The sequence below is a fragment of the Cryptotermes secundus genome, unplaced genomic scaffold (genome assembly GCF_002891405.2).
Source record: "Cryptotermes secundus unplaced genomic scaffold, Csec_1.0 scaffold1876, whole genome shotgun sequence".
NCBI lineage: Eukaryota > Metazoa > Arthropoda > Insecta > Blattodea > Kalotermitidae > Cryptotermes > Cryptotermes secundus.
Window position 1 is genome coordinate 106740 of NW_019739005.1, and position 15192 is coordinate 121931.

The following is a 15192-nucleotide window of genomic DNA, read 5'->3' on the forward strand; positions in this document are numbered from 1 at the left end:
TCTTTGTTTCAGCTGAAACAAAGAATACACGGCGCCAGATCCCAGAAGATGACTTTCTTCAATTTTTTGTTGTTTACTTAACAATGCTGTTCATAGTAGTTCAGATTTTAATTGTAGGATTATGAGCGAATGATGAAATAAAGTCATGACCTGATCAAGGCACTGTCTTGGCATTTGCCTGGAAGAATGGAGGCAAATCACAAGAGATGTCACTTAGTTAGTTGATGACCTGGCTGAGATTTGAACAATTCCAGAGCTTTATATCCAGTCTGCCTATTGGTGAAGTGGTCATCATCTTAAGTTTATTCTCTTCCTTTGTCTTCAGGAACTGATAGACATCTTCAGATGGCCAGTCTCAGGGCCAAGTTTTGAACCTCCCAAATACAGAAGACTGGTGGTCACTAACCTGCAGTGACTGATCTTTGTTACTTATATTTTCATTTTTTATAGCTTATTTAAATATCTTACTATGTTGTTTAAGCATGTGCAGTTGAAAACGTTGAAACCTCAACAGAATCTGGAATGCACTCTACTTTCTCATTCATAAGATGTCACGTAAAAATGTCATGGGGATGGTAGATGGGATGTCTTGTTGGAAATAATTGAAGTGTTAAAAGGATGTGACACCATGTAGTATGGAGTATCACTACCAGTGTTGTGGGGTAACGTGCTATCTCCTTTGAAAGTTGGGTGCTCAGAGTCACTGGTAACGATTTACATGATCTATCTTGATGGAGGACTGCTTGAGAGTATCAGTTGCTGACAATTTTCTCTGCGTTCCTTGACCCTTAAAATAGCCTTCAGCACACCTTTCCCCACTCAGTCCCCCTCTGTCCCTGCTTTTTGGAACAGAATTTTGTACATGTACATACACACACATGCACAACAACTCAGCAGCCTACATACTTCAGTCCTGAAGATGGAGGTAGCATGTACCTCTGAAATGTCAGCAACATAGCTAACAGCTATACAGTGTAACAACATCAGAACAGAATTAACATCAAGAACTTGACACTTCAAAAAACCAAAACCTGTGATTGGACTAGGGTGCAGTACCTGTGCACAGCTCCTTATTGGCCATGTTTATGTTTACAGGAACACAAAGAAAAAGTACCAAGTCATGAGGTTCACTTCATCGGTAAATGTAGACTTTGGCAAATGGACGCAGGTGAAGATGGAACGTGAGAATAATATGAAGGAATTCCGCGGCACTGAGGAAGAGATGCCAAAGTCAGTACTGACAACACGATCATGTATCTGCCCCCCTCGACTGCTAAGTATTTCTTAGCTCATTGATTCAGTAGAACTCAAACATACAAATACTTCCAGGTTTTTGTCATAATATGGCAGAGTGTGTACAGCTTATTGCTGACCTTGTAGATTTAATGAGGAAAATACCATTTGAACTGCAGGGATTGTAGTTGCAGTATGCAGTAAGTCTGTATATATACCTGGAGCTTTCTTCCCATATCTTTAAATTATTTTGTTCTTATTCATAAATTCTGTGATACTTGATAATTTCTTGGTTTACTAAGGTACAAGGCCATGCTGTAACGCAGCAGTTAGTTGCTCACTTCTCATCATGGGGCCTGGGCTCAGTTCCAGACATAGTTCATGTGAGATCTGTGGTTGCCAGGTTTTTCTCTGAATATTATAGTTTTCTCATGCCAGTTATTCAACTGATGATTCATACTGATCTCTCATCAAGGGCTGGTAGAGCATTCTCATATGAGGCCATGATGCTGAAGGGCTACACCTATCCATTGTAGGAGAAGAATTGTGTATATGTATATGTGGTCGCAATATTGTAAGGTTGCCTTCGGATATTTTATATGTAAATGTTGTTTGATGTCAATGAGATATGCCTACTTTATTCATATGTTATCTTGAAGAAAGAAGTTAGCTTACAACTGGAAACATTTGTTGCTGTGGAAGTTCATGCCCAATATGATATTAGTGGAGCAAGGTGCTACACAGGTTTCTGTAAGTGAAGCAGCCAGACACTGTAATGTCAGTGCTGTGAGGCACAAATATTTATGTCAACTTTTGTTTGGTTGTGAGTTACTGTGTGCCCTTGATTATTAACCCTTTGGCTGCCAGGCCCCATTGTAGAGGTGGCTGCTAGAAACACAGACATACTTGGGGCATAAATGCAGTTGCACAAAAAGAATCACAGTACTTCCTCAAATGACCTTTAAATGACAGCAGGCATAGAGCCTGTGAAAGTTTGTTCCTTTGTCTAGACATCGGTATGCGACTCTTGATGCTAGTTACATACAGAAATGTTGCTGTCTGTAAGTCTCATTGGCTGTGGTGATTCTAATGCAGATACACTTGGAACCCACCCAACATGCTCTCCAATGAGTACTGGGGGCTCTTTCCATGGAGGTAAAGCATCAGGGTGTATGAAACTGACCTGTCACCTCCACCTTCTTCTGAGTTTAAGATTGATGGAACTATACCCCCATTTCCCCATACATTGTGATGACAGGTTTGACTTTACCATTTTACCCAAAGCCAGTCTAATTGGTTCATGACATATGAAAGGTTAAGTGTGCTACCATTCTTTGGCACAAATATCTTAAGTCCAGGAATAAGTATTGTGTCAGTCTCACCCCTCTCCTAAGATAAAAATGAATGGACCAAGTGTTGCTAAAATTACCTTTAGTCTGTGTTTGGTGTAGGTTTGGTGCTGGCAGCGAGTTTGGCCGAGATGCTCGTGAGGAGGCCCGCAGAAAGAAATATGGCATTGTGAGCCGCAAATATCGTCCAGAAGATCAGCCATGGATCCTGAAAATTGGAGGAAAGACTGGCAAAAAGTGAGCCTCTATTCTCGGGTTCTAAGGCATGTTACTTGCATAACTGTCATTTCTCAGAGAATAGTTAATTTGGAGATCCATGTACATACAGAAAGTGGGTTATATCTTTGATGTGATGTTTCTCAAATGCACTCATTTTGTATTCTTTGCTTGGAATGAGAGACCAAGTTTCGTACTTGTATGGACTGGTAATAATAATACATTTGTGTATTTTAACCTTTAGATTGTTAGGAGGCTGGAAAAAAGTTCATTATGATGAAATTAATAATTTTTACTCTTCACCAGATTTTGTTAGGATGATTCAAGGAGGATGAGATGGGCAGGACCTGTAACATACGAGTACATGGAACAGTTGACAAATGTGTACAGAATTTTGGCCAGAAAATCTGTTAGGATGAGACCTGTTGAAAGACCTAATTGTAGATGAGAGGATAATATTAAATTGGCCTTAAAGAGGTAGTGTAAGGGTGTGGACTGGATAAATTTGTGTCGCTGTCAGGTTCTCAGAACACGGTAATGAGCTTCTATAAAATGTTAAGAATTTCTTGACTAGCTGAGAGCGATTATTAGCATCTCGAGAAGGGCCCCGGTCTGAGGTGTTAGGTTATTAGAGTCTGGTAAGATAAAATATTCCGAAGTGAATGGTCGGATGTTTTCTTATTGCTGTGTCTTACTTTTCTCTTTTATTTTGCTTAAAACTTTCATAATGGTCTGTGCAGGTTCCGTGGCAACAGGGAGGGTGGGGTGGCTGAGAATGCATCATACTATGTTTTCACACATGCGCCAGATGGTGCTATTGAAGCATTTCCACTCCAGGAGTGGTATAACTTCCAGCCTATCCAACGTTACAAGTCACTTACTGCTGAGGAAGCAGAGGAGCAGTTTGGCAGGTCTGTACTACTACTATTTCCAACATCATTTCACACGAGTTGATCAGAGAAAGCCCAGAATCTCTTATATCTCGCCAACAGATCCTTTACTCTTCCAGCGCCTGGCTTAATCGTCTTGTTCTGGATCATCCTGTAGGTGTCTTGTCTGTACATTTTTATTGTAATATCCTCAGTATCCTTGTTCTGTTCATGTGTCTTGTATAGCAAAACCATTTCTCTTACAACTCCAATAGAATTTGGGTTCCAGTTTCTTCTCTACAAATTTCGTTTCTGATTCTGTTCCGTTATGCCTTCAGCTTTTTTATTTTGCTTTGTTTCTGTCTCTAATGATCCATGTTTCAGTGGTATATGTTGGTAATGGTTTAAATGTACCCTATGAATTTTTATGTTAATGGTTTTTTGGGCCACTCATATTTTTCTCTCTTATTACTGTGTTAACACATTCAGTTCCTCTTTGTGTCAGTTTCGTTTTGATGCTTGTACTCTTGAAGGAGTAAGCTCTGTAGTGACATCTTTTCATTTGCATTGGTTGATACTCAGTCGACATGAAAGATGTTAAAATTCTTGAGAATTTATTTCTTTGGAAGTCAACATGAAATTTAAGGTGATCCCCAGAGAAGGTATTCATGTAGAACTCACTTGTATTTATAGAATGAAAATATGGAATAAAAACTTGAATTCATGCCAATTCTTATGTTGTATGTTCTACAGTAAACGCTTCTGTCAGTAACATAATCTAACAGGCACTGTACGTTAGTAATTATACTAGATAGTGATTCATTTCTACTGGTACAGATTCTATGTTGAATAATTAGATATAACCTGAAAGGGTCGCACTATTGCTATATTTGTAATTATCAACATCTTAAAAAGTAAGAAGATTGGTGTCTTCTGGGATGTGATGTTGCATACCCTGGTAGACCATTCCCACAGTTTTTGACAAATGTGCTGTCTCCATCTTCAGGGTGGAACCTGTTGGTTCATGCAGGGCTCTAGTTGCAGTTGATCTCCCTATATTCATACTAGTTCTTATCGTGCTTAACACTTTTACCCTGAAGATGGAAACAGCAGATACCTCTGAAACATTTGTAATAATCGGTTAGACTACAGGGTGTCATATCCTGAGTGCAGTAATCTTCAGATACTGTGTCTAAAACATTTTAGGGTGCATCATCACCAGACAGAGCTGGGATAGTGCAGTTGCCATGGTGACTGGCTACAGGCTAAGTCCCAGTAGGGTCAAGAATTTTCTCTTTTCCACGTTGTCCAAACCAGATCTGCGTCCCACCCAGCCTCTTATTTAATACATGCCAAGGGGTAAAGCTGTCGGGCCGTGAAGCTGGCCACTCATCTGCAACTAATACTGAGGTCAAGAACACGTGGATCTATACATTCACTCCCTCCTGCTTCTTCATGGCATAGTGCTTGATTAGTTAAGCACAGGGACAACTTTGGGGGTACATGGTAGCATAGTTGATTGAGGCACTATGCTACAAGACAAAAGATTGTGGGTTTGATTCCTGGTGAGGTCATTGGTTTTTTCAGTCGACCTAATCCTTCCAGCTGCACTGTGGCTCTGGGGTCAACTCAGCCTCTAACAGAAATAAGTAACAGAACTCTTCCTGGGGGGGGGGTAAAGGGCTGCTGGTGCATAAGGCTGACAACCTTACCTCCATTTGTGAGCCTGTTTAGAGAAAATGTGGGAGTGTGAGGCTCTCTCACAACCCTGTGGGCCTTCATATCCTGTTACAGGGATCACTTTACTTTAGGGACAGCTTCACTTTTTTTCATCACCAAGCAGATTGTTATTTTAGAATGTTGCTAGATTTTATTTGTAATATGTGATATGAACCAAAATTGCTACCAGGAGATCTTTTTGAACACTCCATAAGGGTTGCCTACTGCAAGTGTATTGTACCATCACACATGTTTAGTCAGTATTTAATCAACCACTGTGAGCACCTCAAATGGCATCTGAAGACTTCTCTTCAACACCTTGCTCTCAACACCCCCAGAGCTTGCTGCAGACAAAGAGTAATTGTTGTGAGTTTTGTTATCAAGGTGTATGTTTCAGGCGCAACAAACTGGTCAACTACTTTTCCCTCATGTTGCGACAACGGTTGCGACCTGGTGATGAGGATGGTGATCCTGAGGATCCAGAGGAGGGCAAAACCAAAAAATCATCTGCTGGAAGCAAGAAAGGTGTGTATCTCGCGGCGAAAATCTTTTGTGGTGCTTGGCACTGATGTAAGATCTGAAATGAAAATGAGGACACAAGTCGTTGGCAGGTTTACCCACTGACAGAATTAATGGTATCAATGATCAGTGTATGCTGAACTCTATCAGTGCACTGTGTTACCATAGTTGAGCAGCATCGTTATGATTTTATTTTAGGGAGAGATATGAAGTAAATTGCTTTTACTGTGTGGCTTCCTATCTGAGTGCCCAGAATCCTATATTGGCATATATTCTTAACTTTGTAAAATGCAGTTTTGTCACTCCTGATGCTTCCTAGGATTGCAACTCCTCCGTTTGGCTGATATGCACCGGAGGGTTGAGCATAAGTTCAGATTTTAGTTACTGCTTCCTTCACTGCATCTTGCAAAATGTATTCTTGCACATTACGTTAATCCATTCCCAGTGCTTAGTTGAACACCAAGGGAGAGTGGAGATGTAGCTCTTCATATTGACCTGAGCACTGGATTAGTGATAGAGAGAAATATCTTGCTTCGGCCAGGATTTGCGCCTTCATTCCCCAGCTGTCTAGAGCTCAGTCTGGTTGCTGTACTGACTGACTGACTGAGCATGCTTGTGTATGTCATGTTACATGCCATGATCATGTTTACACAAAATGCTAAGAATGTTTTGAGCGTTTCCCTCTGCCATTTGTGACTAGGACTATGATATTCTGCAGTTTAATTTACAGGTAGGGAGGGTAGTTTTTGTTGAATCAGAAGCAAAGAATACAGGGTAATGATTGCAGTCACATTTCCTGAAGTGGGGGAAGAGGCAGTGAGTGTATTGTCACTGTAAGTTGCTGAGGGTACAGTTTTGGTTTGTAGAACTGAAGATATCTGACATGGATGAGTGGATACAGTCTGACGATGACTCTGATGATTCAGACTCAGTAGATGAGAAGAATGACAGAGAAGAGAAAGAGGACAAGGATAAGAAGAAGAAGACCAAGAAAGGTGTGTAGTTATCCTCCTTTTTTGTTCTCATCATAAATGTCTGTATAGCTGTGGCTTCTGTGGTCTCTGATGGCTTGTCACAAAGTGGAGAAGTTAAGCTGCTGAGGTAGCGTATCTGAGAGAGTCAGGTTTTATTTATTCTTATTCTTTGTTTTGTTACTGACGCTTGATGATTGAGGTTGTCTGTCCAAAACATCTTGGATGGTGTGTTGTAACTCAAGTGGGGTGCCTTACAGGAGAGGAGTTCTTCATATTCAACAAGACTGCCAGTGTGACAGTTGTGGTTCATATTGTAAGTTGAAAATAGAATCTAATAACCTTTTCAATGGTGACATAATGATTTCCATCAATGTCTGATAAAGAAGTCCCCTCGCCGATGTTTTAGACAGAGTTTAGTGTTGACTGTACAATTATTAGTGAGTTATGAATTGGAAAGGACATAAGCGGTAGTGGTCATGATTCAGTTTCATCTACTGTTCTGATTTTCATCTAGAAGAAAACCATGAAAAATGTTAGTCAGGAAAGCCAATCTTTTTACCAAGCTTGCTTCTCAAGTGTAATGTGCCTGTAAATTTCTAAATATTTTATAAGAGTGAAACACATGGGAGTTGTAGAAAAAAATTGAAACATTTTATCTGAAATGCACTTCTTCCATAAGTCCTCGTGATTATGAGGTAATTGGAAAGGAGTAATTGTGCTGCATGCAGATATCCTCATTTATTCAGTGCTATGTTGGAACATAGCATTCCTGAAAACTTTCTGACTTTTTTGTGCACTGATTTCAAGCTCATGAATTTACACTTAAGTGGTATGAAATCTATGGAGGCACTATGCTACAAGCTGGAAGGTCGTGGGTTTGAGTCCTGATGAGGTGGATTTTTTTCATTTGTCCTAATCCTTCGAGCTGCACTATGGCCCTGGGGTTGACTCAGCCTCTAACAGAATGAGTACCAGGAATATTCCTCGGGGGGTAAAGGGCGGCCAGTGTGTAAGGCTGACAGCCTCACTGCCATCTGTGAGCCGATTGTCTACAAAATGTGGGAACCTCAACATCTGTCAACCCTATGGGCCTCCATGGCCTGTTACAGGGATACCTTTACTTTTTTTTTTACCTCTTATGAAATCTGTATGAACAAATACATGAGGATGTGTCTTGTGTACAGTTTATTTTTTAGCATCCCCATGTTATTTCTTTCTCAGGGGAGGAAACGAAGAAGAAAAAGAAGAAGAGGGACTCTGATGATGAAGCATTTGAAGAGAGTGACGATGGCGATGAGGAGGGACGGGAACTTGATTATATCTCCGATTCATCAGATAGGTTTGTCTTGTTTAAGCACATTTCTAATGTTGTCAGTAGTAGCAACTGCACCGAGGCAAATTTTTACTGCTTCCATACAAGCACAAGATGTGGTGGCTAAACTCATTATTCCAAAGTTTACTGTCAGCTGTTTACTTGCATAGTGCTATGCACTGAAAACCCTATTTAAGATTTTGTGGGGGTGGGTATACTGGACTTGAATACTAAACTGAAGAAAGTCTTGAATGGAAGAAATTAAACAAACAAAACAAAAAACAAACTCCGTGGCTCGAGTCTTCAAGTGAACTATACTGACCGAGTGACCGCTGCTTGTTGGTGAAGTTATTGCCAACTTTAGCTGATAGAGGGTGTTGCATGGTCAGCACAACGAATCCCCATGCCCGTTAATTTCATAACACTGACATTATTGACTTGCAGTGTTAGCAATGAAATCACAGACTGAAAATTCCCTGTTCCTGGACAGTAATGTCTCCTGATGATAGTTCTGTATCATCTGTTCACCAGTTACATTTCAGTGTAGGATGTTCCTTTTTCTGCTTTTCTCTGTGGTCTGGTGGTCAGAGTTCCTACCTACAGATCCAGCGTTCAGGTTCGATTCCTGGGGCTACCAGATTTTCTGAGAAATAGTGGGTCTGGAACAGGGTCCACTCGACCTCATGAGGATAATTGGTCACTTGGTCAGTATAGTTCGCTTGCAGACTTGAAGCATGGAGTTTGTTTGTTTTTATGAATAAATTGGTACCTAGATTGACAGTCTTCTTACATATTTTAGAACATTCATGTCATAAAATTGAATATTGCCACATGGAATATTTGCTTAAGGACTACTGTATGTACAGCAACATATGAAGTGTTTTCTGTAACACCCTGTTTAGCTTTTGAATCATTTATTATTGATTTCCTTATGCATGTGGTTGAAGTTGCTCTTGTGTTACAGTGTTTCAGAACCTGAGCAACTTGCCAACAAGGAGCTGAAAGGGGTTGCTGAAGAGGATGCACTCAGAAAATTGTTGTCTTCTGGTGAGGAGGATGAAGAGGAGGAAGAGGTATGACAGATATTATAATTTTTCAGGAAACATCGAGTGAGTTGGTCTAGTGGTATCACACTAGGCCTGTATTCAGGCATTTCTCAAGACATCAGTTGTCATGACTGAGATTTTAGGTGATTTTCCTCAGTCTTTCAAGGCAAATGCCAGGATGGTACCTTGATTAAGTCATGACTGTTTATTTCCAAATCCTTACTAATTTGTTATTAATCAGTCATACCAGTGTCTGATGCTCTGCAGCCTAGATGCTGACAGGATTGTGAACTAATCCATAGTTGACTCTCACAGGAACATATCCTTAATTTAAACTTTGCTTGAAGTCCCCATCTTCATCCAGCAGATGAATTAGAGCCTTTTCAGGCGTAACATAAAGGCAGTTGGAGAGCCTTAAACCTGATACTCCTGATAGTGGTCTTGAATTACCTGTAAGATTTGAGGTTTTCAGGGTGGTGACTATGAAGAACACAGTCTTCTAGGATGTGGTAAATCTTGTATGAACCGACATTTCATTGGAATGTACCACCTTCATCTTCAGGGTACAAAAATCCGTGAGCCTGGAACCAGCATCAGCAGGTGGCTGCAGTCTGAAGATGGAGGCGATACGTTCTTCCGAAACATCAGTTCACACAAGATGTACATGGCGCCATGTCATTCTTCCTTGAATTACCTGAATTTCATCCCTCCTGGTGTGTACCTGGAGGGACTGAGGAATGCCATGAAAAGTCTTGTCATGTTATCCCATATCTTGTCTGAAATTTTAACTCAGAACCTCTGAGCTGCAAAGTGATGCACACTCACATGCTGTAAAATAAATTAGTGTTGCTTTCACATCTTCATTAGGTCATCTCTTACAGTGTCCCTTTCAACTTTGTAACTTACATAGTTGAGGGGAAATGGTTAAATAAATTAAGGAAATCTTTGAATTTGTCAAATATATCTTTCAAATTTAGAGACACATATTATTGCTGTACTTGTGATCTTTGGGCTTAATTGATACAGTATTATTAAAAAACCAAATAAAATATTCACTAACTTTCTTGTTAAGAACCCAAAGGTTTGACGCCGCTAATACCGAAGTCCGCCCCTGGTTGCAGTCTTCAGCCATTTCCATCAATCTCTCATTGTCAGAAGCTTCCCAATCTAAGTTGTATCATTTTAAGTCCTTGGACTTGTGTATGGATTTTGTGCCTGCCTGTGCAAACTACATGTCCAGACAATTATGACCTTGCCTTCCCTATCTTGAAGCGTTCAAAATGAATTTGTCTGTGCAGGAGAAGAAGGATGATGACAAGGACAGTGAAGGAGAGCAGAAGAACGGTAAGGTTGATACTGAGCGGGCCAGTGGTGGACAGAACAACAAGGAGAAGGACAGCACAAAGAAGGGGCTGGGGGCCAGTGCGGGTGCAGCATCTGCAGCAGGGGGCTCAAGCAAGAAGAAGAAGAAGAAGAATAAGAAAAAGAAGAAGAGGGACCATCCATCTGGGGCAGGGAGCTGTGGGAGTGCCAAGAAGGCTGGCAAGAAAGACGATTCTCGTGGTAAGTTGCAGCTACAGTTTCGCTTTGCTTCTTCCATATTGACACTGAGTAGCATCACATTGTAGGATGGCAAATGAATGATGAATTGGAAGGAATTTGTAAGGAAGTGATTACAGCCTGATCAAGGTACATTATCCTAGCACTTAAGAAAACACTGAAAGTCTGTCAGAATAGCCAGTGTCATGGCCGAGATATGAATCGAGCACGTCTTGAGTGCAAGTTTTGAACATTACCACTACACCAGACTGTATGCAACCTTAATCTTGTGATGCATGTCCTTGTAGACCACCTTTATGGTCTAGTGGTCATAGTTCCTGGCTACAGATAGTTCGATACCCAGCGCTACCAGATTTCCTGAGAAGTAGTGGGTCTGGAACAGGGTCCACTCAGCCTCATGAGGATAATTGAGGAGCTATTTCTAGAAAATAGTGGCTCCAGTCTAGAAAACCGAAATTAATGAGCTTTGGAATTCATTTTGCTGATGACGCAATAGCATCTATTTGCTAACGTTGGCACTAACCTCGCCAACAAGTGGCGGTCGCTCTATGAGTATAGTTTGCTTGCAGACTATAGGCCACGGAGTTTTTTTAATGCATTTCCGTGTACATTAAAATATGGCTGGGTAGATCATTCTGATTGATGAGAGTACTCATTATGCATTTTACAGCAGCCTCTTTAGTGGTTAATATATTGTGTTCTGGGACGTGACACCATGTACTCTGGTAAAAGGTCACCAGTGTTTGAGAGGAATCTGCTGTCTCCATTGACTTCCGCCATTTTCATATGCATCTGTGTACTTACGCTCTGCATGTCTATCTCTTCTACACCAAAGATGGAGGCAATATATTCTTTCTGAGTGTTCATAACTTTCTTCCAGACTGTACACAATGTCACATTCCAGAAGGCAGTAATCTTCACTCTCCGTACCAGGACACTGGCCGTCCTGACTGGGGTCTTGTCATGGTTTTCCTCATTCCCACCAGGCAACTGCTGGGGTAGTATCTCAGTTAGGTCACTTCTGCTTCCATATCCTTTGCAGTTCATCATATTACCATTCAGTATTGTTACATATTCTGCAGTACTGGAAACAGCAGAAAGTAACCGACAAAGTGAATTCGCATTCATACTGAAATTCTCTTAAGAATGAGAGAGAGTGACTTTCATGTGTAGAACGTCACAGATCTGAAGGTTACGAATGCTTTGTTCATGATCTGTTAAGACCATTGGTGCTCAGTTCTGATATTTCTTGTTTCAGACTCATCCAGTGATTTTAGCTCAGACAGCACAGATTCTGATGACGACAGCAAGAAGAAGCAACTAAAGGATACAAAGATCATAAGGGAACCGAGCAGGTGAGTCTGTTATATGTTTATGATATTTTCCTGTGGGCTAAGTGCGGGGGGGAAGGTGAGTCAAATCCCAATGTATGCATGTGTATCACTGCCAGATGTTTCCACACCTCCCCTCTCCCTGACCGTTCTAGTCATGTGAAGCACCTAGTCCACTCACAAAGGCGTGGCACCATTCTTGAAATATTATGTGCATAAAACTGTGGTTACTCGCATGAAGGGAGTGAGTTGAGTCTGCACTTAGAAGCTTTGTCCAGTGTTTGTGTATTGTCGAACAGTATGGTGAAAAGCAAGCAGTGAGCCCTGTACTGTCAGAAACAAGTCAGTGACTGCAAGAAGAGGTTATATCGGTGTTCAGCAAATGGGTGAAGGTAAAGGTAAAGCTATCAGTGTAACAGGCCATGGAGGCCCATAGGGTTAAGATACATTGAGGCTTCCATGTTTTCTAGACGGTCAGCCTACACAGATGGTGGGGATGTTGTCAGCCTTATGCATTGGGTGCCCTTTACCCCCAGGAAGATTCCTGGTAGTGTGGCTGGAAGGGTTAGGTCAAGTGAAAAATCCAGTGACCGCATCAGGAATCAAATTCGCATCCTTCTGGTTAGTAGCATGGTGTCTCTGTACACTACCTGCCCATTTCATATACCTAGCATTGAAGGTTCCTTAGCTAGGGGCACGGGACTGAAATGTAATTGTAGATTTCACATGACTACCATGTTGCATTGTTACTTCCTACTGTAAAAGTATTAGTGTAACAAATGTATGTTTCTCAAACTTCCTTCATGAAAATCTGTCACTTTGCTTGACATATTTTGATGTGTTTTGGTGCCTACTGATGTAGTTTGGATCGGTAGTTTGATTTATTAACCACGTATAAGTTGTAAATACAAACAGTTATTACACTCTTGCTGACACAATTAACAGTCACTCCACACTAATCTTCTGAATCTATTTTTTTTAGTCCTCGCTATCTGTTTCCTGGCAATGGATTTATAAAATAGGAACTGTAAAAGTCTCACTGAATTACAGACTCGTAACATCGATGTACTACAGCACATGTAATGTCACACACTAAGTCTTCTAATTCTTCTGGCCACACTGCTTTTCCCTCTGAACTTCGGAACTCAAGTCGTATCAATTCTCCTTCCTGTATTCTCTTATATACTCTCGGCATGGACCACACAGAAAACACGTGTCACATGTCAAGACTGTGAATTCATTGGTCCATTAGGAGTGCTGGACGTGGCACAGATGACATAGAAAACATGGCCTCATCTATTGTTGCATGATGGACTGTGTTGACAGACCTGTTGCATGGCAATGCATTGATCAAATACATTAATATTGCTCCATCCATAAGGCTCCTCGCCCTGAATAGCATATTGGTGCACTGCCTGTTCTTCCTTTCTGAGGTCTCTGCCTGGTTTCATCTCACCTTCCTTCCCGCTGCTTGTTTTTTTTTTACATGCTGATTATTCTCAAACTGCAACCACCACTCCCACCTTAAGGTTGGTCATCCCGAGTGGTTCGCTTATAAAGTTCTGGTTAGACCAGGTTCTTACCATTGTTCAAGGGGGTTTCTTCTTTCTTGCTCTTTCCCATGGTGGGCCATAACTCCTGGAGTTATGTGGCTCATATGTGAAATGTTGGTGGCAAATTCCCTATAGTTAGGGCTTACGAAGGCACTTCATAGTACAGTGGAATCCCCTCTTCATGTCCCTCTGTTTGAGATTTCTCCATATTGAATGTTGAATTTCAGTGATCCCAGGTTGATACGCTCAATGTTAATGTTCCTCCATTTTAAGATTTTCCTAATTTTAGTGTTCAGTTACTCTGCCTCCCAAAAGGAAAGGACAACTGTATTTATTCTTTAAAAATTACATTTTAATATGCCTAACATTTGATTGTTTTGTGGGTTGAGTGTTAAGATTACAGTATTTTGGCATGTAATCCCATGTAGTTTGATAGATTGGCACTGACATTTTGGATGGAAACATTCATACCTTTCTACTGAACTGTGCAACATTAGATCTTGGAAGACCATAATTTTAGTATTGAATGTTGATGGATTCATTTTATATGATGGTAACAGTGGAGCGAGCTCTCGGTCAGGAACCCCAACGAAAGACGGTCTTGAAGGTGGAAAACGGAAACTAAGTGCAACACCAGAGCCCGGAGTATCGCACGCTGCTGCTCACAGTAAGAGGGCTCGGTTAGACAACTTCTCATCTGCGGCTCTGTCTCCATATTACAATGCTGGAAATCCAGGAAGCAGGTATGAGTTCTGTTGTGTCCTTGTGCCTGTACTCGTCATCTGTATTCATGTCAAGAAATTGACACTACTTCAGAATTTTGTTTGAATTACAGCTCATATTAGGCCAAATTGTGCCAATCCTAGAACCAACATTTTCTTACATAAGTTGTCCATATGTGTAATGTCATGAAGATACAGCTCCTTGCGATCTTAACCTTGGCACTAGATCAGGGGTCGGGGAACTTTTTTACTTATTACCCCAAAATATATTTATTTACGCCGACGTTACCCCCTTGATTTGAAAGAGAGAAAATCATAGATTATTCAAATTCAAATGGTTTATTGAATCTATTTATATGGAGAATACAATTATAAATACAAAAAGTATAAAATAAATGCGATAAAATACGAGTAAATTAATATCCTCATTATGAAACAAAAGGATTTCTTAGAAAATTTTTTTCACTTCAGGTTTTGGAGAAATTATGTTGTTTCAATTTTGATACAGTAACATCAAAATTGGGACATTTTGATGTCAGAGCAATTTGCATACTGTCTTCGGGGTCCAATCGATTTCTCTGCTTTGTTTTTATGTTCAGTAGAGTGGAAAATCCTTGTTCGCAAAGGTAGGTTGTTGCAAAGGGCAGCAACTTTTTGACTGCGTCCTCATGTGCAATTTTGAAAGCATTTGCAGCTCTTGACATCCAAAAATATGACAGATCTGCTTGTTTTCAAATTCAATACGTGCTTCATTATTGGATCGAAGTTCAAGAAGTGCCTCTGCCAAAA

At 40.7% G+C, this 15192-nt stretch overlaps 1 protein-coding gene across 3 annotated transcripts in view; it reads left to right on the forward strand.

Moving 5' to 3' along the window:
* Positions 1 to 15192, forward strand: part of LOC111871603 (general transcription factor IIF subunit 1) — a 19351-nt gene that overhangs the window by 1426 nt on the left and 2733 nt on the right. For all 3 annotated transcript variants that reach the window (XM_023864824.2, XM_023864823.2, XM_033754312.1), the window contains 10 exons: positions 1096 to 1230; positions 2685 to 2819; positions 3539 to 3709; positions 5784 to 5911; positions 6772 to 6900; positions 8101 to 8218; positions 9156 to 9264; positions 10536 to 10800; positions 12056 to 12152; positions 14242 to 14424. In XM_023864824.2, coding sequence (XP_023720592.1) covers positions 1096 to 1230; positions 2685 to 2819; positions 3539 to 3709; positions 5784 to 5911; positions 6772 to 6900; positions 8101 to 8218; positions 9156 to 9264; positions 10536 to 10800; positions 12056 to 12152; positions 14242 to 14424 — 1470 coding nt within the window. The remainder of the gene's footprint in view (positions 1 to 1095; positions 1231 to 2684; positions 2820 to 3538; positions 3710 to 5783; positions 5912 to 6771; positions 6901 to 8100; positions 8219 to 9155; positions 9265 to 10535; positions 10801 to 12055; positions 12153 to 14241; positions 14425 to 15192) is intronic.